The sequence below is a fragment of the Ambystoma mexicanum genome, chromosome 2p (genome assembly GCF_040938575.1).
Source record: "Ambystoma mexicanum isolate Mex_15411 chromosome 2p, UKY_AmexF1_1, whole genome shotgun sequence".
NCBI lineage: Eukaryota > Metazoa > Chordata > Amphibia > Caudata > Ambystomatidae > Ambystoma > Ambystoma mexicanum.
Window position 1 is genome coordinate 415,987,481 of NC_090923.1, and position 25,110 is coordinate 416,012,590.

Sequence of the window (25,110 nt, forward strand, 5' to 3'; positions counted from 1 at the left end):
CAATGATCTTTGTCTGAATGCCAGCAAGACGGAGATCCTCCTCATCGGCACACCATCTCCATCCTTTTCCCCTCACTCTCTGGCCGGCCTCCCTTGGCCCTCCTCCTACCCCTACCTGCGAGGCTAAGAACCTTGGCGTCATCTTTGACTCCACACTTTCCCTCTCGGCCCATATCTCTGATGTCTCTAAAAAGTCAAACTTCCGACTGCACCTCCTCAGAGGTATTCTGCCTTTCCTCTCCTTCCCCCAGAAGCTCATGGTATCCCAAGCTCTGATTCTCTCTAGCTTGGACTATTGTAACAGCCTCTTTCTAAATCTACCTGCCTCTACTCTCCGCCCTCTACAGCTTATCCAGAACAGGACAGCGAGACTTGTCCTTGGCCTCAAGTCCTGGGATCGTATCTCTCCAGCTTTGAAATCTCTCCATTGGCTCCCAGTGGATGCAAGGATTAAATTCAAAACCCTCTGCATTGTCCACAAGGCTTTCTGGGGCATGGGTCCAAAATACCTTCAGCTATCCCTCCACAAATAGCTCCCCTGTCGAGCTCTTCGCTTCTCTACCTCTAACTCCCTCAGGGTCAGTCGTTTTTCAAAGAAACAAGCTGGGGGTAGATCTCTATCTCCGGCTGGGGCCTCCCTCTGGAACAGCCTCCCTGCCACTCTAAAACTTGAGGAGAACCATCTCTGGTTCCGGAAGCACCTCAAAACCTTCCTCTTTGCTTCTGCCTTCGCTCCCCTTCTCCCCTGCTGATCTGCTCTCTTGGCACTGTGCACTTGGCCACCCTCTGTCCCCTGGGCCCGGGTACCTACTCACCCTGCCACCTTCTTGCACTGGGGACTGTATCTGTACCCATACACCACCCCCCATGTTTCTTCTTTTTCTGTACTTATTCAGACTTACTTAGTCTGCTGCCTTAAACACAGCACTTGCCATTTGCTGGCTGCACTACCACAGTTTACCTCAATTTTCTATTTATTTTATTTATCTGCGCTCCTCGGCTTCTGCACTTTCCACTCTCCCCCTCCCATGCACGTTTTCCCTTTTCCCTTTCCCATGCACTTGCGCGTTCTCAATGTCACTGGGCCTAGTAAGATCGTTTTTATGTTGTGCTGTGGTCTCCCTTGTTCTCCTCCCTTGCCTGGTCACGCTCTGAAACACTTGTGTCCGAGCGCGATACAAATAAAAGATAATATCATATATCATATCATAATCGATGCCAAGAGATGGTTTCGGTGCAATGCAAATTACATGATTTAATCAAATATGAAAACCATAATAATGTATTTCAGTGTACTCTGCTTTTTTGAACATATTGTGATGCCCCATACTGTCATTATTTTTCAGGCCCACTGTCACTTTACGACTGTGAGAGTGTTTGTAGATGAAGTGAAAAGGCTTGGAAATGAACCTTCAGTCCAGGCGGCCATCAAACCTCTTTGTGACCTCTTTGCATTACATGGCATCTTTACAAATGCTGGAGGTTTTCTACATGATGGATACTTGTCTGGACAACAGTTGGACATGGCTACTGCTTCTTACCTGGACCTTCTAGCTGTGGTGCGGTACGTTCCTCTATCACATGGATTATAGCAACAGTGAAAACTTTTTCAAAATACGATAGTGTGCAGATGAAAGCTTATTCTGCTGAATGTTTTCTTAAGCTCTTTTGCTTAATAACTAGACCTACACACAAAAAATGTGGGGGCCTGTCTTGTCCCAGACACAAATGTGTTTAAGCTAGGACGTATCTGTCCCATGGAGTCAAGCTAGCTATCCAACCTCCTCCAATGTTAAAGGCTGCCGCATGGAAGGTGAATTTCAAGGTTTTTTTTGCGTTGAATCTGATCACCTTAACTGTCCCTTAACTAAAGTTTTTTTCAGTGAATTTCCAGGGTTTTGTTATACTATAGTTTATTCAAGGGCAACTAGCTAAGGTCTTGGGCCGTGGCCACTGTACATGTTCCACCTATAGGTTTCCTTGGGGCCCACTAGCCATGGCCTTCGGCCATGCCCACTGTATATTTTAATATACTAGGTTTCTTTGAATCCCACTCATCATGGCCTTCAACAAGGGCCCCTGCACATGTTGGACCAATAGGTTTCTTTTGGGCCCACTGACCAGGGCTTCTGGCACAAAGACCCATTTCCACCTGCCTAGTAGATGTGATGACAACAGATGTCCCCCACCTATTCATTTTTCACCCTTTGTTTCCATTCCCCCGATATTAACCCGAAACTGCAGTAATCTTGCGCTAATTACTGTGAAAATTAAAAAGTCCTCACGGGCAATCCCCATGTGCCTCATTCCTTTTCTTTTCCCTAGTCCCCCACCCACCTCAGATGGTTTTGATCTCCCTGGCCCCCTCCTATTACTCCCTTTCTCTCTGCTTCGTGACACGCATTTTCATTTCCGAGCGCGTAGTCCGTTATTACAGTGGAAATCTTGCAACATACTCCTGAAATTCCCCTTTTAATGCAAAAACATCTGAACTGCAACTGGCTCTCCAGACCACCCCCAACTTGACATGATCGCCTCTTTCCCCCTCCCCACCTCTAGCCTGATGAGATTTCAACCTTTTTCCTCCTCCAAACAGCTTTTTTTGCACTTTTCATTTTCACATTTCCCTGATATTACTGCAGTAATTGCTCACATCGAGCAAAGAAAACAATGGCAGGTTTTCATTTCTGAAAAGTCTCTCTGCTGCAAAGCACCATGGGAGATATAACTATAATTTTTGGAGAAGTAGGCACCCTCTACCCCGTGAAATTGTAAGGACCCTCACGAGAACCTCTGGGTTTCTTGCCTATGGGCAGTTGACCACGTCGCGTAGGTGTAGAATTCTTGGCCACAAGACAACTCCCAAAAGTACAAAGGGACTATTTGAAGGAGGATTGCCTGAAAGATGGATATCGGCCTATCGGCCTGGGACACAGCTGACTGCAAGGAAAGACACGATTTCAGAATTCACAGTAATTCACAATGCAACAAAAAACAACAATGGAATCTACTTTAACTCACTTATGTGTGTGCGTCTTTAAGTTGTCTATGAATTTAATGCAGCTAGCGGGGCGTGAGCCTGCAGACAAACCCACAATATGTTTTAAAACGAAGTCAAGGGAAGATGACACTACGAAATCACACAGACCATAAACAGGAAGGTGAGAAAAATGGTCCTACCCAGGATGTAACAGGAGGCTTGGGAAAAAGGGATCCGATGTGATGGAAGTTCCCAGCAGTAACAGGACAGTCAGTGGTGTAGCAATCCAAAATCCAAACCTAACACCGCCGGCACGCGGACGCCTACAGTGTGATTAGTGGCAGTCACTAGTTCGAGCACACAAGTCATGTTTTAAATGTCCAAAGTCTGTGAACACAATAACAAACAAATGTTGCGGCGAGTCAGATCCAAAAGACGTTCCGATGTCAGTAACATTCCAAGCAGAAACAGATAACCAGACGTGAGGCAAGGACAAATCCAGGTAGCGTTCCAAGTCGTTCAGAGCGAAATCGGGTAACAAGACGTGAGGCAAAACAGATTCAATCACAGTTCCCAGGTCAGAGAAACAGAATATCAAAGCAGTACCAAGAATAACGAGCCAAGGGTTGCGCAATCGGAGTCAAGGAAAGCAAGATCCATAGTATGTTAGGGCTTGAAGAAAACAAATTCAGAAGCAGCGTTAGTGGCATTGGGTGGTGCTTAAATCAACCTCAGCTGAAATGCATTGTGCGGCAGGATGTTGAACATGGCGTAGCCTAGAGCGCTTGTGTACAGGCAACCACCGTTCCATGACAATCCCCAGTGTTGTCGGAATGAACGGGAAGGCACTGGGGATGTGAGCAACGTTCTTCTTGTTTTACATGTTTTACTGAGAGCAGGGGCTGAAGCTGAATGAGCCGTGGAGGAGCGAGTAAAACACAGAGAGGTACTGGGAATCACTGAGGGTACGCGTGAAGGGGGAGAAGGCCAACGAGATGGATTCCTGACACTATCCTCCCCCAATGAGGCAGCACCCCCTCCGAGAGGCAAGGAAACGGGTCATCAGCTCCGGGCGTGCAGATTAGATTTGGGCTCCCAGGTGCTGTCCTCAGGACCGTAGCCCTTCCAGTCTATCAAAAATAGCCTGACCCCCGGGACATCTTAGTATCAAGGATGGCCCACACCTCATATTCCTCAAGACCCTGCTACCAAAGCATGTTACCATCTGAACAAGTTGTTAACAATGATACGTGAAAGACGGGATGGATCTTCCAAGACTTTCGTAAGTCCAACCTGACTGCCAATGGATTGATCACTTCCTTGATAAGATAGGGTCCCTCAAATTGTGGCATTAAACACCTACTCTTAAACACCTACGCATAGGGACGCAGAGAATTGCAGCGTGTCTGGCCCCCCTTTCCTTTCCCCAGTAATCTGCTTGCACCGTTCTCCGCTTTGGGAGTGTTCGTTTGCTGCCAGGGGAGGGGACACTGTGGTGGCGCTCCGCAGGGGATCGTGCTGCATCAACGCATCAGTGATGTGGGCTTTATCCTGCCAGCAAGCCCGTCACTGGCACCCTAGTTCCGGGGTGCGCAGCCCCGGTTGCCAGTAACCTCTTCCCGCAGGCTCCTCTCTTGCTGCCGCGGATGTCCACACTTCAATCCGGCACACAGATGGTCTGCCGCTGCCCCACTGGCCCTCCAGCTCCTCAGTTTTGCAGTTCTGCGCTATTTCACAGCAGGTCTGCGGTGCCTCCACGTCCCGGCTCACCGTACCCTGTCCGTGCCTCGGAGCGCAGGGAGTATTACTTCGGTGCACACACGGGTGCACCGGGACCTCGCACCACTGCTGCCGTACTTTGGGCACACCAGGGCTGGTGACTCGAGACAATCTAGTTCCCAGGTGTCCTTGTTCTGGTCCACGTCATCATCCTTCTGCTGCGGCTGCTTCACACGAAGGGTGCCAGCTGCGCTGCCCTCGCCGGCCCCCGCTCCAGATTCGGCCGTCTCTTGTTCTTTCTTCAGTCACGGGGCAGCCACCATTTTTGTTGCCAGCTCAGGACGCCCGCAGAGAGCAACAATGTTGCATAACATCATCAGTTTCCTCACAAGTCTTGTATAGCCTTGTGCCTCATAGGCTCCATGTATTCATACGGCATCAGTGGCATTTTCACGTTGGGTTTCCAGCTTAAAGTCAGCGTGCTTCGTCGGATTAATGTGCAGATCCACAGAGCTCTCCCAGAGGGCAGCCATGGACTAGGCTGCCAAGCCACACCCCCCTTCCTTTCCCCTTACTGTTCAACTCTCTCCATCAATCTGCCGAACGAGGTCCACCAGTTCCGGAAAGGTAGTTGGCACAACTGGGACTATGGCCAATACATCCTTCAGTGAATCGGATAGTCCCTTATAAAATAAAGCCCCCTTCTTTTCGTCAGGCCAACCGGTCTCCGCAACCAGCTGATTAAATTAGACCAAGTATGCTAGAAGGGACAAGTCCTTCTGCTGTAAGGAGAGTAACTCTAAATCTGAGGCTTGAGAAGTATAGCGTGCGTCAAACACACGTGACATGGCGGCTATAAGAGCGTCACAATCGTACAAAAGGTTGCTACCCTGTTCCAAAAAGGGGTTAGCCCAAACTGCTGCTGTACCACCCAAATACAACAAGGCACAAGCCGCTTTGGTGGTCGAATCAGGGAAAGATGTAGGGTGACATAAAAAATGTAGCCTACATTGATTAATAAATGTTCGAAAAGTCTTAGGATCACCCATGAAGCGTTCAGGGTGGGGCCAAGGGAAATTCTGCTGCCATGTCCACGGGAACATTCTCCTGCGGTGGCGGCACCCCACCTGAAGCAGAACCAGAAGGCAAGGCCGTATCACCAGCCCCGGTATGCAAGCTAGCTTTTAAGACATCTATCCGACGTTGAGTTGCGTCATGAGCAGCGCTCATATCCGCACGTAGGTCTGCCACCAACTGAACCAAGGCTGCTAACGGATCATTAGCAGGTTCCATGGTGTAAGTAAGGAATAGGCCTCTGAATATGCAAGGACACTCACGAGGAGCCCTGGGTTTCTTGCCTATAGGCAGTTGACCACGTCGTGTAGGTGTAGAATTCTTCCCCACAATACAACAGATGGGGAGCAGGTGCAAGTGGATCTAGGTCACCTGGCCTAAGCCCCACCCACCTGCAGCCTTCCTGCCTGCCGCTCTTTTTTTACCACTTGGCAAGCCCCGCCCACCTGGTGCCTTCCTGCTTGCCGCTCTTTTTCACCATGACCTGAAGGTTCGTTTGAAGCCAGACGAAGAAAAGGGCAATTCCTGTTAGGACCCGTTTGGACCAGGAGGACCAAGGGCCCGACCCCCCCCTGCTCAGACAGCAGGTAAGCATGCACCAACATGTGTTACTCCCTCTGTCTCCACAGGCCATCCCCACCCCCTGCGGTCCCCCCGTGATATTTCCTTGTGCCCCCACCATTCTCGCACACAGGTGTTGCCTGTTTTGCATGATTCCTCTACCCTGCTCCCCCCTCACACCCTCAAGCCTACTTCTGCAGGAGTCTGCCCTGATACATTCTGGTTTCACCATCACCGTCTTGTGGCCAATGCTGGATTTGACTTTTAAGTACTTCATTCATTCACAGTGCGTCACCCTTTCTCAACTCTCATGCTGGACTGCCTTTTTCCTTTGCATCTTGTACTCATGGTGGCCCTGAATCATGCTGTTCCCATCTTCATCTTGTATCCTGGCTCGCAACATTATTTGTTACTACTGACTTCTGCATTTGTATTCACTCTCCCCTCTTGCTTCTCCACTCTTTTGACTGCTCTGTTCTCTCCTCCTCCTTTCCCTTCTCCCTTTTTGCCTATCTCCTCCCCTTACTTTCTTCTATGTACTTACTCTATCAGAATTGTCCCTGGACCTAGTATAATAGCAACTTCGTCTGTCTCCTCCCCCTCCCCTTACTGATTTTTTTCCTCCCCACAACCCCTCTAGCACTATCTGAAATGTCTTCAAGCCTAGTACGATAGTCGCTTGTTTTGTTCCTCCCCTACCTTTCTGCACCCCTCTCCCTCACCTCTTGTTTTTCTCCGCTCTACCAGAAATGTCGTCAGGCCTAGTACGGTAGTCGCCGGTCTGTTTCTATTTCCTTCCCACTCTCCCTCTCCCTTATCTATGTCTTGGGGCGTGGCCTAGCAGCCATGGAGTAGGCTGCTCTCCTAAGAAGCTCAGTGGATCCGTCAAGGCATATGCAGCAGCGTGCTGAATAAAAGCAAGGAAACAACACCAAAATGACATCAGAGCAGTATGAACATGAGGAGCCTCTGATGCGCGAATTCGTTTGGGAAATAACAGCAGACTGATGGACTTGTGCAACATTGTTTCTCACGGCGGAGGTCATGGCTGATACAAAATGGCGGCCGCACAGCGAGCAACAAAGAGACAGAGTCCAGTACACCGAAGTGAGGGCTGATGAAGATAGAAAGAAGGAGCGAAGAGCGGTAGCTGCGAGGGGACGAAACGGACTGGGTGGCGCCGTTCGCACATGTGCCTGCGGTGCACTGGCAGCCCGGGTGTCCCCGAGGCTGGAGAACGAAGAAAAAAGTTTGGGGTGTCCTTGTGGGCACCGCAGAGGTCCCCCGGCACCTGGAGCTGGTGGTGATGTGGGACTGGAGTGGCCTGCCGGCCTGCGAGGAAGAGCTGGGTGCCACGGGTCCCAGGAGCTGGGAGCACAATTTTGGAACGCGGTCCTCTGTCTGGCAGTGGGCGGTGGAGGCGTACCGCTGCGGGAGTACAGAAGACTGTGGGGGAAGATAGACGTATATAAGCCCATGCATGGCAGGAGCTTTGGACTGCATGGCCCCTCAGTCGACACCCGGTGTTGTCGCAGTGCCCCCTCCCCACATAGTGAACGCTCCCATGTGAGGAATGTGCAAAACAGCAGAGGAGCGTTATTCCTAAAAGTGACTGAATGAGAATAACTGATTGTATGGACAGGCCACACTACCCACTATGAGACAATCCTCCCTTACCTGTACAAACCACGCATAGAGTAAGCAGCTCACCCCAGGAGACGACACGAGGGACCCGGGGGCAATAGTGGAGCCTCCCCACGTGGCAAGTGGGGACCAGCAGTTGCAGTTTGCAGTGTACCCAACCAATACACACTGCATGGAAGAGGCGAGCAAAAGAAGCCCGCGACCGAAGTTGCGCATAAAAGGACACAGGTGACCCGGCCAGATTGGAACAACCCAAAGGTGCACTGCCCAAACAAAGTTTCGAAGGGTTTGTGTCCTCCGACGTATTCCTTATCTTTGATAGATCATCTCCAGCTTGCTGGCCTCGGAAACATTTTTTTCAGTAGAGGGTGCTGTGCGTCAACGTCCCTCGAGCTGATGTTCTTCGACGGCCTCCGTATCTGCGCCGACGTCATCACGTGTATAAATAGACTCGCGCAGCATCCGTTGCTCAGTTCCATTTTTCCGCGCTTCGTGGGGCCTCGGAACATCGTTGCTCAGTTCTTCAGTCAAATATATCAATATATTCCTCGTGAATACCGACTGGTACTCGATGGCTTCCTCACCGGAACCGACGACTCCACGGTCCGGCTTCAAAAAATGTCGAGACTGTGGAAAGAAAATGTCGTTGACGGATCCTCACAGGATCTGTTTGTGGTGCCTGGGAATCGAGCACCATTGTTCGGAGTGCGAGGACTGCATGTCCATGACAGCGAAAGCCTTGAAGGAGTGTAAGGGGAAGCTCGAGAGAGGTAAGGCAGTTAAAGTTTCCTCGGCGGAGTCAAGACATTTGTCTCCTCGCCATCACAAAAGACATTCTCGTTCTAGGTCTCGAAGCAGTTCCCATCACTCTTCGAGATCTAAGCATTTAAAAAAGAGATGTCGAAGATCCCCTTCCTCGTCTTCGTCTTCTTCCGTTTCCCCAAAAAGGGTCTCCTGCCCCACAAAACATAGCTCTTAGGCTGAGTGGGAGGAATTCAGGAAAAAGATGCTAATCTTCTTCGAGAAAGCGGCCTCGACCCCCTCGAAGACTGCTGAGGGTGATACCCTGGGCGAAAGACCCGAAAAATCAAAAAGCTGCGAGTCGCAGTACCCGGCAAAAGAAGCCACTCAAGAGCGTCACGAACCCTTGAGTAAAGGCAAAGTTGCGTCTTCGACGCCATCGTCGAAGAACCCTTCGACACATAGATCGGCGTTGTCGACGCCGTTATCGAAGGGTTCTAAGACGCACAGGTCCGTCGAGTCGACGCCGTCTTCGACACCGACGCCGAGAAAGGATAAGCCCACGGCCACCTCACAGCCAGTGGCCATACCCAGAGCCTCGAGCACGAGAATGTCGTCGACAACCTCGAGTAGAATCCCGATACTCTTGAGTTCATCGAGGCCTCTACCACCTTTCTCGACGCCTTTTTCGATGGCTTCGAAGCCGTTAACGTCTGCGTCGACGACGTCAACGTTTTCTCAGCCAATCATGACAAATTTGGCTCCTTCTGACCTGGAAGTGGGATTTATACCATTTTCAAGACCTGACCACTCCAGGGTCTTATCTTCTATTTATGAAGAAGGGGAGGTTTCGGATCAGGAAAGATCTTTTGAGTTGCAGGGATCTGCAACTCCTGCACCAGAGGAATTTACCTCTGAGGAAGGTAGGTTGAAAGACCTCCATGAAACCCTACAGGAAGCAAGTGGGTTGGACACTTCCCCAGAAGTGGAGTTTGCCACACCAGACCCAGGGGAACATGCTGAAACCCCTTATAGAACCTTGATGGCAAGGATAATCGAGTTTATGGGATGGTCCACACCCTCACCTGCTTTTCAGCAAGACGACCTCACAGGCATCTTGGTCAAAGGTCCACAGGAGGATCCTGTGGTGCCATTTCATGCGGCATTACAAAGGAGAATATTGGCAAACTGGGAAACACCTGAGGTAATCCCGGCGGTTAACAAAAAATGATCAGCCAAATATCGGGTGTCTTCTGCTGACCCTGAATATTTATCCAAACACCCAACTCCGGAGAGTCTGGTTGTTCAGGCAGCTACTTCAGCAGGTAGTAAATCGGCTTACCCTACTGTTCCACAGGACAGGGATGATAAGAGATATGACTCTATGGCCAAAAAAGTCTTTTCCGCATGTAGCATGGTGTTGAAATCCATCAATGCTACTTGTACGCTCGCAAGGTTCAGCCACACACTTTGGGAACGTGCTTCATCAGCGGCTGACTGCCTCACGGAGGGAGAAGAAAGGGAAGCGTTTCTCAACATCATTAAGGATGGTAAGGACGCAATCTGCGAATCCCTTCAGACTGTCATCGATTCTGCTGACAGTATCAGCAGGGCCATGGTGGCAAGTACAACAACCAACCAGGAGATTTTCTTGGTTGCGAAAGTCTGGTTTTTCTCCAGATGTGCAAAGCAGACTCTTGAATATGCCCTTTGACGGCTCTTCTTTGTTTGGTAAGAAGGCGGATGACAGTTTAGAAAAACTACAAACATCAATGGCAGCAGCAAAATCCTTAGGAGCTGCTATCCGTCAGACACCATATCGCCCCTCAGGAACCTGTTGTAGAGGTAAGTCCTTTCGCTTCTATTCCGCATTCGGAAAGGGCAGAGGACAGCCGGTTCAAAGGGGTCAGAAGAAATTCACCCGAGGTGGACGGGGTAAAAACACAAAAGCCGCAGCAGCAGCAGGTGCCTCTTTACCCTCGGCATCTGCATCAGCCGCCTCCAAACCGCTCTGTGGACTCTCTTCACAAAACACCAGTAGGGGGCAGGTTAACTCAAACATCTGACGGAATGGCAGGCTATTGGGTCAGATGCTTGGGCATTGGAAACAGTTGCCCAAGGTTACTGCCTGCCTTTTCTATGCATCCCTCAGAGTCATCCACCGTGGAACAGCTCTCTGAGAGTTCCAGATCTGCTCCTCTTGCAGGAAATTGTAGACCTGCTAGAGAAAGGTGCCATAGAACCAGTACCTGTAGCGGAGAGGAACAAGGGCTGGTACTCCCCCCTACTTTCTCATACCGAAGAAAGACGGAGGACTGAGACCTATCTTGGACTTACGAGAATTGAACAATTTCCTCAGGAAGGACAAGTTCAAGATGGTAACTCTCTCAGATCCTTCAGGCCCTCCAGCTCCAGGACTGGCTGGTATCCCTGGACCTCCAGGATGCTTATTTCCATGTGCCAATCCATCTCAAACACAGGAAATACCGGAGGTTCGCAATTGGCGGCTCTCATTATCAATTTCGAGTTCTGCCATTTGAGCTGACCTCCGCCCCGAGGGTCTTCACCAAGCTAATGTCGGTAGTGGCTGCAAGTCTAAGGAGGGAAGGGATCCACGTCTACCCCTACCTGGACGATTGGCTGATCAGAGCTGTATCTTTGGAACAAGCTCAGATCCAGCTAGATTATGTCTGCCACTTCCTTCACAAACTGGGCTTCTCCCTCAATTTAAAGAAGTAACAGATGATACCATCACAGAGACTTCAGTTCATTGGAGCGGTCCTGGACACTTCCCTGGGAAAAGCCTCGCCACCAGAGGTGAGGGCTCAAGATATTCTACAGATGGTCACCAAGTTTCAAAATGCCCAACGTCTCCCAGCCTTCGACTTTTTCAGGTTGCTAGGCCTCATGGCATCCTGCATCTTCCTTGTGCCAGAGGCTTGCCTGAGAATGAGATCTCTTCAGTGGGCACTGAGAACTCAGTGGTCGCAATTCTCAGGGAGAATGACAGACCTCCTTCAGATTCCGGACAAGGTGGCTCGAGACCTTCAGTGGTGGGCCTGGCAGGAAAACATCTTGAAGGGGGAACTGTTTTGGCAACCATGGCCGGAGATAACAGTAGTCACAGATGCCTCACTCACGGGGTGGGGAGCCCATACCAACGACTTGACCATCAGCGGTCGTTGGTCTCCATCGGAGTCCAGACTACATATCAACCTGTTAGAGCTGAGAGCAATCAGAATAGCGCTGAAGGCTTTTCGGCCATCTGTACAGGGCAAAAATGTCCTGATAATGACGGACAACACAGTGGCCATGCACTACCTCAACAAAAGAGGAGGCGTAGGATCACTACCACTGTGCAGAGAGGCAATGCAGCTCTGGTTTTGGGCAATTCAAGAAGGAATCTCTCTATCGGCAGTCCACCTAGCCGGAGAGAAGAACTTGACGGCGGATGCTCTGAGCAGGCAGAGTACAGTCTCCCACGAGTGGGAACTAGCTCAGGAAGTCCTTCAGAAGATTTTCACCCTTTGGGGAACCCCTCAAGTGGATCTGTTTGCCACCAGTACCAACAGAAAATGCGATCTGTTTTGTTCAAGGGAATTCCCCCCGAGAGGAGCTCTAGGGGACACGTTCGTAGTGGACTAGGGGTTTCCACTCCTGTACGCGTTTCCACCAGTCCCTGTCATTCCTCAAATGATCAGGAGGTTGAGAAGATTCCGGAGCACCATGATCCTAATTGCCCCAGAGTGGGCCAGGAGAACGTGGTACCCGGACCTTCTGGACATGTCCATGTGCCCTCCAATTCGTCTTCCACTCAAGGAGAATCTTCTCTCACAGAAGGGAGGTCAGGTTCTCCATCCAGATATCAGAAACCTCAACCTTCACGCCTGGCTTCTGAAAGGTTGAGATACAAGGATTGGGACCTCCATGATGACGTCATGGAAGTGTTGCTTTCGGCCAGAAGGCCAGCAACAAAGTCGTTATACCGCTGCCGTTGGAACAAGTTTTGCAGCTGGGGTAGAGAAGAGAATATTGACCCCTTTTCATGTGGTACACCCAACGGTGTTATCCTTTCTACTCTACTTGGAAAATTCAGTCCTTCAAGTTGGCACTATCATGGGTTATCTCGCAGTGCTATCAATCTTCAAGAGCACTGCGGAGGAACCTTTGTATTTCAAATTACCCTTAGAAATACAATTTCTAAAGGGATTAACTAATGTCTACCCTCCAAGACCTTTCCAGGTTCCTTTATGGGACTTAAATTTAGTCTTAAATTTCCTAATGGGTACTCCTTTCGAACCACTCCACTCTTGTTTGCTAAGATTTCTCAACCTTAAAACCGTCTTATTAGTGGCTTTAACATCTGCTAGAAGGGTGAGCGAATTGCAAGCTCTATCTTGTAAACCCCCTCATACAATTTTCCATAAAGACAAGGTTGTCCTACAGGTGAAGCCTAATTTCCTCCCAAAGGTGGTTTCTGAATTCCACATCACTCAGAAAATTACTTTACCTTCATTCTTTTCGCCTCCCCATCCAGAGAAAGAGGAAGAAAGGCTACACAGGCTGGACCCAAGGCGGGCTTTAAGCTTTTACATCAGCAGACTTGCTAGGATTAGACAAGCAGACCAACTGTTCGTGGGTTACTCAGGGCACAAGTTGGGACTACCGATAACAAAACGAACCATTTCCAGATGGATTATTTTGGCCATCCTGGAATGTTACAAACTGGCAGGGAAAGAGCCTCCTCAAAATCTTAGGGCTCATTCAACCAGGGGTATTGCAGCCTCCTCGGCCCTCCAAAGAGGGGTTACGGTTCGAGACATATGTGCGGCTGTCACATGGTCGTCCGCACATACCTTCACAAGATTTTACAACCTGGATTCCTCCTCTAGTCAAGAGACTAGGTTTGGCAAAGCCGTATTACATTCGGTTCATTCCTAAAAGGAAACATGGCGTTTTACTCCCACCTCCAATTACACCACTGCTATGGGAGTCTATCAAAGATAAGGAATACGTCGGAGGACACAATCCCTTCGAAGAACAAGTTACTTCGTACCTTGTAACATTCTTTCGATGGGATGTTCCTCCGACGTGTTCCTCATCGCCCCTCCCATCCATCCCCGCAGTAATACTTCCCTTGTGGTTGCAGCTTACGCTCCTTGAAGGTCAATAACCAATTCATGTAAAACATCTGTTAACGTCAAAACGGAACTGAGCAACGGACGCTGCGCAAGTCTATTTATACGCGTGGTGACATCGGCGCCGATACGGAGGTCGTCGAGGGACATCGGCTCGAGGGACATCGACGCGCAGCGCCCTCTACTGAAAAAAAAATTATGAGGCCAGCAAGCTGGAGATGATCTATCAAAGATAAGGAATACGTCGGAGGAACATCCCATCGGAAGAACGTTACAAGGTAAGAAGTAACTTGTTCTTCTACGGTATGGGGCCACACTGAGTGGGAAGGTAAGGCCGAAAGCCAGATCAAGGCACATCATACATGGTTGCATATGATGTATGCGGCGCACACAGGAACAGCCAAGGGAGCGCTGGTAAGAATTGCGCCACGGTAATAGGATTGCGCCAGAGCTCACATTGGCCTCCTAGGCAAGACTCCCGGAAAACAGGAGTTGCGTCCCCCCACAAAGCGGACTGGACAGAGTGCAAGTGAAATACAGGCCAGGCAGTGCTACAGTAGGCCGCAACCACACAGAAGGAGCAGCGGGGCGGCAGGGCTTGCACGCTGCAGAAGAGTTGGACCCTGACATAAAGGCGGGGCGGCACAATGTCTGTAAGAGGAGGCAAGACCAAGGGCAAGCAGCCCACAATGGACATTTTTACCAAGTCGCAACAGACCCCCACCTCCCCAGCACAGGTAGGGGCAGCCGCGCCCGCAGAAGCAGCTTCGCCAAGAGAGGATCACCTGATCCTTACAGCCATTACGGAGTTGAAAACCTTGTGGGGAATAGCAATGGCAGACCTAAGAACTGCTCTGGAAACCAGAATAGATGTAGTAGGGATAGAGGTCAACCTGCTACGACAAGATGTGAGAGCGCTGGCAGAAAGAACGAGTGGCCTGGAGAGTGCGGTGAAAACCAACACGGATACCAGCACAAATAATGCCAAGGAAGTCCACATACTGAAGAAACAGGTGGCTGTTAGGCAGAATCCTGTGCACTTCCCTTAGGGAGCACTACAGAAGATTAAGACTACAGGTATGAGCAATAAATCCCCTTTGGTATCAGTCTGTACCACAAAGATTTAGTTGGTAGCTGTGGCTAAGCAGTCAGACCTATCTCAAGAGGGAGATGAGCAGTATTCAGGGTTTACACAATAGGACGACAGTGCTGTGGTGCAAGGAAACACTGACCAAAGCTTTGTATTGAAAAGAATATATATATTTATTTTACACACTTCTAGTTCAACACATTAATCACAGTTAATAAAGCAAGTTAAATTCGGTCAAGAAAAGTATGGACAACTCCCTAGTTAAAGTGTAGACAAGTTTGAGCAAGAGTGAAAACTGATCAAAACGGCACAGTAAAAACCAAACACAAATGGCACTCCAGCAATTTCTCACAAGGGAGGTAAAGTACAAGTTATACAGGAATATCTTCTTACACACCCTAGCAACACTTCCCATAAGTTTGTGAACAAGTTTAGGCATGGCAGTATTTTAGTATAGAGAATACTTAAATGAAAACCAAGCAAAATGGCACTTCACAAGTTTAAAAAGTGGGAAGGAAAAGCTGGTTATAAGAAGTAGGTGCACCAACACAGTTCTAGTTGAGAAGCAATCTAGAGAAGGCAGTTCTAACAAATTTCGCCAGAGTCAATAGGCCTGTGCCAGAGTCAGTGGTACATGGCAAAGGGCCCAGGAGCAAAATGTTCTTGTAGCTGCAGTCAGGTCTTTGGTTAACGATTCGAAAAGTTGGATGCAGAAGGTGAAGGACAATGTATAGAAGAAGGGGGCGGCCAACCCAACAGGTAGGTAAAGGATTTAAAACACCTTTAGCACTACCACGCGAAAATGGCGGCCTGGCGAAACAATGTACCTTATTATGAAGAAGTGGCGCCTGCGGTGGTTGTTGTTACTGGTAGTTCCTGCAGTTCGGGGGATCCAGCAGAGGAAGAGAGACTCTCGTCATGGAGGAAGGTTCGAGTTACTGCACTACCCAGGGATGAAACCAGCCGCGGTGCTGCCCGACGAATAAAAGGGTACGCTCCTTTAAATTGCGGTCGGGGTGGACGGGTGCTTGGCTATCCGGTCTCCAAGTACAGGGTACTGGCGATTCAACCAGGGCAGGTCCAGGAAGGCGATTAGCAAACTGGTTGGCCCCACCAGCTCAAGGGAATAAGGCTCTTTCAGATGAAGATCTTCTCTCGTCGTGTGGAGAAAAGTGGTGAGATGCTGCAGCAGGGCTTCCCCGGTGGTTCAGTCATCGTAGATGTCTTTGGCTTCTCTCCTCTTCGGCTTCTTAGTTCCAGTGGCGACGTCTTGCTCTTCCAGTCCTCATGACCCTGCTTTTATGCAAAAATATCCCCATTCATACAGCCTAGCTGTCATTCACACAGTGAGTGGTCATTTTGGCGGGAGACCCTCCAGCCTATCAGGCCAGAGTGCGACCTGGGTTGCTGAGGCAACCCTGTCCAGGGGTCCTACTCCCCCTCCCACACAATGGACCCACCCCAGACTCAGTGGTGCTGAAAGGAGGGCTTCTTGGCAGAAGCCCGCCAAAAGGACGAACAAAGGATCCCCGACCTGGGTTAGGAGTTTAGAGAAAGACACGAGAAAGAAGTTATATTAAAGTTCTGGCAAATAAAACCTACCGGAGTAAAGTTAATATAAAAATAAACAAGCGGTATGTTAGAGGCTGTCAGTAAATGTGGTAGCCTCGAACAGTGGGAAAATCCCATAGGGAAATATTTGCGGTCGAATTTTTGGTAGTAACCACTGCCACCAGCCAGAAACATTTGAGAGAGGGACTGTACGGTACGCTCTCGAAAATGAACACCAGGGAAAAACTATTAACACTCCCCAGGCCCTCCACAGTAAGATCGGTTGTACTGGTTTAGTTCATAAAAATTGACTAGTAAAGTCAATGGGGGCTTTACATTCCCTGGGAGACAGTCAGTCCCAGGGTATGGAGTCTATGGTTGGGGGTCGCTATGACACCCCTGTGTCACTGCACGGAGGGTGCTGTGTAATACGTGGCTAAAGATGGTTCCTATGGGGGTGAGAAAAACCCCATAGACATTAAACACAAAAATAGCCTAGAACACACATAGCAAAAATGCCTAAGAGTGGGAAAAAGAGTCTCGCTCTTAGCAGGAGAATAAAGAAACCCTCAAATCCAGCAAAGCTGCTGGGGGACTCTATAGGTAAGGGAAATTAGCCATAAAATGAGAATTCTCCCTAACACTCGCCCCCCCCCCCAGACTAAGGGACAGGAGGATCTAATCCACTCCTGGATGAGTCTTACCTCTAGTCGGTTATAAACACCCTAGAGAGACCATCAGCATTTTGGTGGTGACATCCTGACCTGTGCTCAATGGTAGAATCAAACCCTTGGAGGCAGATTGACCATTTTAGCAGTTTTGGGTTTTCCCCTTTCATTTGCATCAACCATCTCAAGGGTTGGTGGTCTGTTTGAATGATGAAAGTAGATCCATACAAGTATGGTCTAAACTTCTTCAAAGACCACACAATGGCAAAACATTCTCTCTCAATAGTTGCCCAGCTTGTTTCCGTTTCCTTCAGTTTTCTACTGATGAAGCAAATGGGGTGCTCCCTACCTTTCTCATCCAGTTGACTGAGTACTGCACCTATACCTATATTAGAAGCATCTGTCTGCACAATGAAGGGTTGGTGGTAGTCCGGAGCTCTGAGACCTGGAGCTTGACAAAGGGCTTTCTTCAGGCTTTCAAAGGCCTGATTTCACTCTTCATTCCATTTTACCTTTTTAGGGAATTTTGGAGAGGAAATCACATTCAGAGGAGAAGCTATAGAGCCATAGTTCTCAATGAAATTCCTGTAGTGCCCAGTGAGGCCTAGGAAGGCTCTCACTTGGGTTTGAGTAGAAGGGGTTGTCCAATTTTGTACAGCTTCAATCTTGCTGAGAAAAAGGCCTTATTACACCTCTTCCTACCTCATTCCCAAGGTAGACCACTTTACTCTGACCAATTTGACAGTTGCTTGCCTTTATGGTCAGATGGGACTGTTCCAGAGCCTGCAAAACATATCCTAGGTGGTCAACATGTTCTTTCCAAGTAGGGCTGAACAATGCAATGTCATCCAAGTATGCCCTGCAGAAGTCCTCCATCCCATTCAGAACCTGATTAACCATCCTTTGGAATGTTCCAGGTGCATTCTTTAGTCCAAAAGGCATAACCTTAAATTGGTATAAGCCAACTGGCGTGGAGAATGCAGTTTTCTCCTTGGCATGGTCAGTCAGGGCTATTTGCCAATAGCCTGACGTGAGATCAAATGTGCTGAGGAACTTGGCTGAACCAAGTCTATCCACCAGCTCATCTGTCCTTGGCAAAGGATGGGCATCAGTCTTAGTGACTGCATTTAGGGCTCTATAGTCCACACAGAATCTCAACTCCTTGGATCCTGCCTTTGGTACTAACACAACTGGGCTAGACCATGGACTAGTAGAGGGCTCCATTACCCCGAGATCAAGCATCTTTTTGACCTCTCCTTTGATGAGGTTCTGACATTCTCCGACATCCTGTAACCCCTGCTTTTGACAGGTAGTCACCAGTATTAATATCATGTTGGCCCCAAGGGGTCAAGCCTGGTGCTAGAGAAAACAGAGGTGCAAATTGATTTAACAAAACTTTGCACTCCGCCTGTTGTTCAGGTGTCAGATTAGAAGAGAGATGAACTCATTCTACTTTCTCATCTAAAGGTTTGGCTCTCAGGAGGTCGGGTAGAGGTTCACTCTCCTCCTCTTCTTGAGCTGAAGCTCGAAGCAAGGCTCCCGGTTCTGGTCTCGAGACATAAGCTTTTAGACGGTTGTGTGAAAGACTCTAGGAGCATCCTTAGGATTGCTAAAGTCCACCAGATAGTTCACCTCTCCAGGTTTTCCCACAATCTTGAAGGATCCCATCCATTTGTCCTGCAAGGCCCTCTGCCTTGTTGGTATCATAACAAGAACTAGCTGGTCTTGAGCGAACTCAACCATGTTGGCCTTCTGGTCATGCCAATGCTTCACCAAAGCCTGATCAGCTTTCAAGTTATCACTTGCTTCAGCCATCATGTGTGACATTCTCCTCCGGAGTCCTATCACATAGTCAGTAACTCTGACTGGTGAGGGGGAAGGAGCACTCTCCAACCCCTCCTTGATCAGGGCCAATGGACCTCTGACCGGATGGCCATAGAGAAGTTCAAAGGGATTGTAACCCACTCCCTCCTGAGGGACTTCTCTATATGCAAAGAGAAGGCATGGCAGTAGGAGATCCCACTTTTTCTCAAGGGGATCCTCTAAAGCTCCTTTCATGATCTTCATGGTTTCTGTTAAACCTTTCTACAACCCATTTGTCTGAGGGTGGTATGCTGTTGAGAACTTATAGGTAACTCCACAGTTTTTCAACATGGCCTTCATGTAGTGGGACATAAAATTTGACCCACTGTCGGATATTACCTCCTTAGGAAACCCAACCCTGGTAAAAATTCCAAGGAGGGCCTTAGCTACAGCCTGAGCTGTAGCAGTTCTCATCGGAATTGCTTCAGGGTACCTAGTAGCATGATCTACTACAACAAGTATAAACCTGTTGCATGAAGATATTGGAGGATCAAGGGGACCAACAATGTAGATTCCTACCCTCTCAAAAGGTACTTCCACCACAGGGATAGTCACTAAGGGTGCCACGTTCTTGGCACCACTCTTACCAGAAGTTTGGCAAGTGTGGCAACTCTTTCAATACTTATCTACCTCTGCCCCCATTTTAGGCCAATAAAAGTAGAGGGAGAGCCTTTCCATGGTCTTCTTGAAACTCAAGTGGACAGCCAAAGGTATCTCATGGGCTAGTTGCAAGAATTGGAGTCTGTTTTCTTGGGGCACTACAAGTCTTTTATAGTCTCCAGTGATTGACTCGGCTGGTTCACAGTAGAAGAGGCCATCTTCCCAGTGCAACCTATACTTCCCAGGCTCTTGCCCTTCAAGCTGAGAAGCTGCCTGGTGGCGAAGACCTTCCAGATTGGGACATTCTCTTTGTCCCCTACTGAAGCCTGCCCTGTTGGGGCCATCTTCTGCCAGTAAAGACTGCAGCTCAGGATAGTCCACAGGGTCAAGATCTCCAATGAGTTCCTGGCCTTCTACTAGATCTGAGTCCTCAGGCTCTAGTTCAACTGCACAGGGTTGAACCTCACTCTCAGCCTCAGCTGGAGGAGGAATTACAGGTGTGATTTTTAACAACCTAGGAGATTTCCTGGTTGGCAGCACTGGAGTGCTTTCTGCTGGTTTCTTCTTTGAAGTCTTGGGTTTCCCCTTTGCTTCTGGTTGCTTTGAAATAGCAGTTAGTAACTCCAGTGGAGTAGGAGTGATTTTCTTTTTCTATCATCTCCGCAGGAGAGCCCCTCAAGGTCCTCTCCCTTGCAGGTCTGGTGAGCTCCTACAATCTTTTGCTGGAAGGTCTGGGAGTACTTGACACTACCCCCAGTTCCTTAAGGTCATTCCCTAAAAGAACCCTTCCAGGCACTTCAGATTGCACACTAACAGGTATCCTCAGTCATTTCATTGCACTGAATGAGAGCTGGTAATTGGGGAAACATCTGCACAGGCCCTCCAGCTAACTTGGTGAGGCATTTGGGTGCCTTAGCTACATCCTCCACCTTGAAAAAAGATGTGTCCACCACAGTTATGCTGGCCCCAGTGTCTCTAATGACAGGAGTCTCCTGACCATTGACTAGGACACTGTCTTTATAAAACTCTTTAGTATTAGGAGGGATAGAATTATACACATCTAAATTCTGTTGTTTCCACAACCCTAGGGATACTAAAGATACACTAGCTGAGACTCTGATGGGGTCTTCAGCTAGTAGTGGAAAGTTTCCACTGGCCATATGTACTTCCTCCTCTAGCGTGAAAGCTAAGGAGACAGTGTGGACCCCTTAAGGTTTACCCTTACATCTGGGATCCCCTTTCACGTGATCAGTAGAGCCACAAACATAACATTTCCCAAATGTCTTTATGAATGGTTGCTGGTTCTGACCTCCTTCTGGTCTGGGACCAGAAGGTACAATAGCCTGATTAGGGTTCCCTTGGGGCTTACCCTTAGAATTTTGTTTGGGGCCCTCTTTGGAATTGGAATTATTTGAATTCTCTTTGTTGTCTTTCTTAGGCTGCTTTCCCTCATCCTTTTTCTGAGTGACCCCTGAATCCTTGTGAGTAGCCCTGTTGGCAACCCACAAGTCAGCAGCCTTAGCTAGTTTCTTAGAATCTAGTTCTTTTGAATCAGCAAAGTGCTGTCTGAGCTCAGGAGAGCAGGCATCATAGATAGACTCCAAAATTACAAGATTTCTCATTCCTTCATAAGTGTAACTCTGTAGCCTTTAATCCATCCCTCTAAGTTCTTCAAACACTCATTCACCCAAGTAGCCCAAGGGGTACTATCATGCTTTTTGAGGGTCATAAACCTCTTAAGGTACTGGGAAGGAGTCTTCCCAAATCTAGATATCAAAGCTAGTTTCACACATTCACAATCCATCCTATCCACCTCCCCCAACTCCATTACCACATCAGATTCAACAGGGGGGAGCCTAGAGAATAACCAAAGGATCAACTGATTCCCTGTGATATCCTGGAGCCCATGATTGTATTCAAACATAGTTAACTAATCTAATATATCCAACTTAGGTTCATACGTACCCACAATCTCTTTAGGCATCTGGGGTCCTTTTTGGACTGGAAGATCTAGAGGATTCGGGGAGAGAAGCATTTTCCAAAGACAATTTCTTCATCTCTAGCTCATGATTGAGCTCCATTTCTTTGAGCCTTAGTTCTTGATGTCTCTTTTCAGTTTGGGCACTAATTCTTTTGAATTCCAGCTCGTCTCATTTTTTCTAGAGTGATAAATTCAGGACTTAATGTGGGACCTGACAATGGTCCAGTAGCCACAGGTTGAGGCCTTTGAGCAGGCAGAGGGCCAGAGGGGGTGACATTGTTATCCTCCTCTTCCTCATCTGCTTCAACAATAACATTTTCAACATTATCCTCAATGTTTGCTACATTTGCTGGAGTAGTAGGCACTAGAGCACCACTATCCAGACTTTCTTTTTCTAACAGTCTATCAATCATTTCTGATTTCTTGCCTTTGATAGGAGGACCTTTCTATCTACACAGATCCCTTAAATAATCAGCAGTATTAGTAAGGAGGGTCCCCTGGCTGTAACTTTCCATACTTTGACTTAGTTTAAAATAAAAATGTTGTGATTGTTTGCCTTGTGGTTAATTGAACCAAGGTACTAGCAGCATACTAAAATGTAAATCCAATACATTTATCTTCACCGATATATACCAGTGTTAGGCAGAATCCTGTGCAGTTCCCTTAGGGAGCACTACAGAAGATTAAGACTACAGGTATGAGCAATAAATCCCCTTTGGTATCAGTCTGTACCACAAAGATGTAGTTGGTAGCTGTGGCTAAGCAGTCAGACTCATCTCAAGAGGGAGATGAGCAGTATTCAGAGTTTACACAATAGGGCTACAGTGCTCTGGTACAAGGGAACACTGACCAAAGCTTTGTATTAAAAAAAAATATATATTTATTTTACACACTTCTAGTTCAACACATTAATCACAGTTAATAAAGCAAGTTAAATTCAGTCAAGAAAAGTATACTCAACTCCCTAGTTAAATTGTAGACCAGTTTGAGCAAGAGTGAAAACTGAGCACAACGGCACAGTGAAAACCAAACACAAATGGCACTCCGGCAATTTCTCACAAGGGAGGTAAAGTACAAGTTATACATGAATATCTTCTTACACACCCTAGCAACACTTCCCATAAGTTTGTGAACAAGTTTAGGCAAGGCAGTACTTTAGAATACTTAAATGAAAACCGAGCAAAATGGCACTTCACAAGTTTAAAAAGTGGGAAGGAAAAGGTGGTTATAAGAAGTAGGTGCACCAACACAGTACTAGTTGAGAAGCTATCTAGAGAAGGCAGTTCTAACAAATTTAGCCAGAGTCAATAGGCCTATGCCAGAGTCAGTGGTACAGGGCAAAGGGCCCAGGAGCAAAATGTTCTTGTAGCTGCAGTCAGGTCTTTGGTTAACGATTCGAAAAGGTGGATGCAGAAGGTGAAAGACAATGTTTAGAGGATAGGGGCGGCCAACCCAACAGGTAGGTAAAGGATTTAAAACACCTTTAGCACTACCACGCGAAAAGGGCGGCCTGGCGGAACAATGTACCTTATTATGAAGAAGTGGCTCCTGCGGTGGCGGTTGTTCCTGGTTGTTTCTGCAGTTCAGAGGATCCAGCAGAGGAAGAGAGGCTCTCTTCGTGGAGGAAGGCTCGAGTTACTGCACTACCCAGGGATGAAACCAGCCGCGGTGCTGCCCAACGAATAAAATTTACGCTCCTTTAAATCGGGGTCCGGGTGGACAGGTGCCTGGCTATCCGGTCTCTGAGTACAGGGTACTGGTGATTCGACCAGGGCAGGTCCAGGAAGGCGATTGGCAAACTGGTTGGCCCCACCAGCTCAAGGGAAGAAGGCTCTTTCAGATGAAGATCTTCTCTCGTCGTGTGGAAAAAAGTGGTGAGACGCTGCAGCAGGGCTTCACCGGTGGTTCAGTCGTTGCAGATGTCTTTGGCATCTCTCCTCTTCGGCTTCTTAGTTCCAGTGGCGATGTCTTGCTCTTCCAGTCCTCAGGACCCTGCTTTTATGCAAAAAGATCCCCATTCATACAGCCTAGCTGTCACTCACACAGTGAGTGGTCATTTTGGCGGGAGACCCTCCAGCCTATCAGGACAGAGTGCGACCTGGGTTGCTGAGGCAACCCTGTCTGGGGGTCCTACTCCCCCTCCCACACAATGGACCCACCCCAGACTCAGTGGCGCCGAAAGGAGGGCTTCTTGGCTGAAGCCCGCCAAAAGGACGAACAAAGGATCCCCGACCTGGGTTAGGCGTTGTCATGATTCCTGCCCCTCATGTCCCCAGCCCTCCAAGATGTCAGGCTGGAGCCACGCCAAGATCACCTACATGGCCCTCAAGGGCCTCTCCCTTGCTCCAAAGACCCGCTTGGAGTCAGACTTGGCGCTTGTGGCACCCGACTCACTCACTCCCATAGGATAACATTGGGGATTGGACTTGTAGTGCATTGATGGGGAGAAGATGAATGGCGCCACATATTTCGGTTCCCAGAACTGCATGTGCAGTCTAGTCATTTGGGTGAGGTTCAGCCCAGAGACACCTGGGATACCCAGAGACTATTTAAGCCACGCCCAGGCTGAGAAACATGCTTTGTGTTTTCTGCACCTGCAGCGTGACACTCACCGTGTTCGGATCGGTCTCCAGTAGGCCTGAATCTTTCTTCTGCGCTCTGCTCCTGCCAGAACAAGAACACTGCCTTACCATGCAGCGCTTCTGCCCATCATTCATCGCTTCTTCTGTTCTGCGGTCATCTTCGGCGGTGTCATTCCCATCCCGGCACGCCGCTTCCTAAGGGAAAAGAACAGAAAAAAGGCATTCAGCAAATCTTCGCTTATTTTTAAAAAATGTACGAGCTTCAAACGCTAACCTGAATCCCAGCCGCTCTGGGGGAACTCTGTCTCTGGGACTTCTCATCCATCTGCAAGAGGGAAAAGACACTGCAGGTTAGCGTTGAAAGATCTAGAGTTGCTGCCTACCACGCTTACTGATCGCATTTCTTCTTCATAACCGGCATCCACATTGCTGCACCTAAAAGACACAGAAAAAGAACTCAGTTCAATACAAATACGAAAGGGTCGCATCGCGCATCGCCCTCTCACTCACCTTCAGCGCTACTCATCTCAGCAGCACGTCGCCATCCCCGGACGCCCGCCATCTTCTAAGGAAGGAAAGGAACAAAGTTAGAGAACTGTTCAAAAGACTCATTATACTTACCTGTCGGATTCTTGCCAGTGAAGTAATTAGGCAGCAACGAGCCCACATCAATCAACGCGCCCCTGCGCTGAAAGCAGGACAGAGAGCACACTTTCCAAGAAAACTAGATGAGCTGTGGATCAAAGGGAAGAGATGGACCCCGGGGAAGAAGGGGGTTAAGCACACAGAGACAATAGGGAGTTAAACTTTACCACTCCTGTGTTTCAGGCCCAGTCTCCAGTCGAGTAGACTCCAGGGAAGGGTTTGAGGTCGTAAGAGGTCAGAACAGGCTGAGTGACGTCCCCGTGGATACCTGGT

At 48.6% G+C, this 25,110-nt stretch overlaps 1 protein-coding gene across 1 annotated transcript in view; it reads left to right on the plus strand.

Moving 5' to 3' along the window:
* ACOX2 (acyl-CoA oxidase 2) overlaps positions 1 to 25,110 on the plus strand; it is a 1,177,957-nt gene that overhangs the window by 970,971 nt on the left and 181,876 nt on the right. Inside the window, exon 12 of the mRNA XM_069643758.1 lies at positions 1,347 to 1,564. Within this exon, the coding sequence (XP_069499859.1) occupies positions 1,347 to 1,564 (218 nt within the window). The remainder of the gene's footprint in view (positions 1 to 1,346; positions 1,565 to 25,110) is intronic.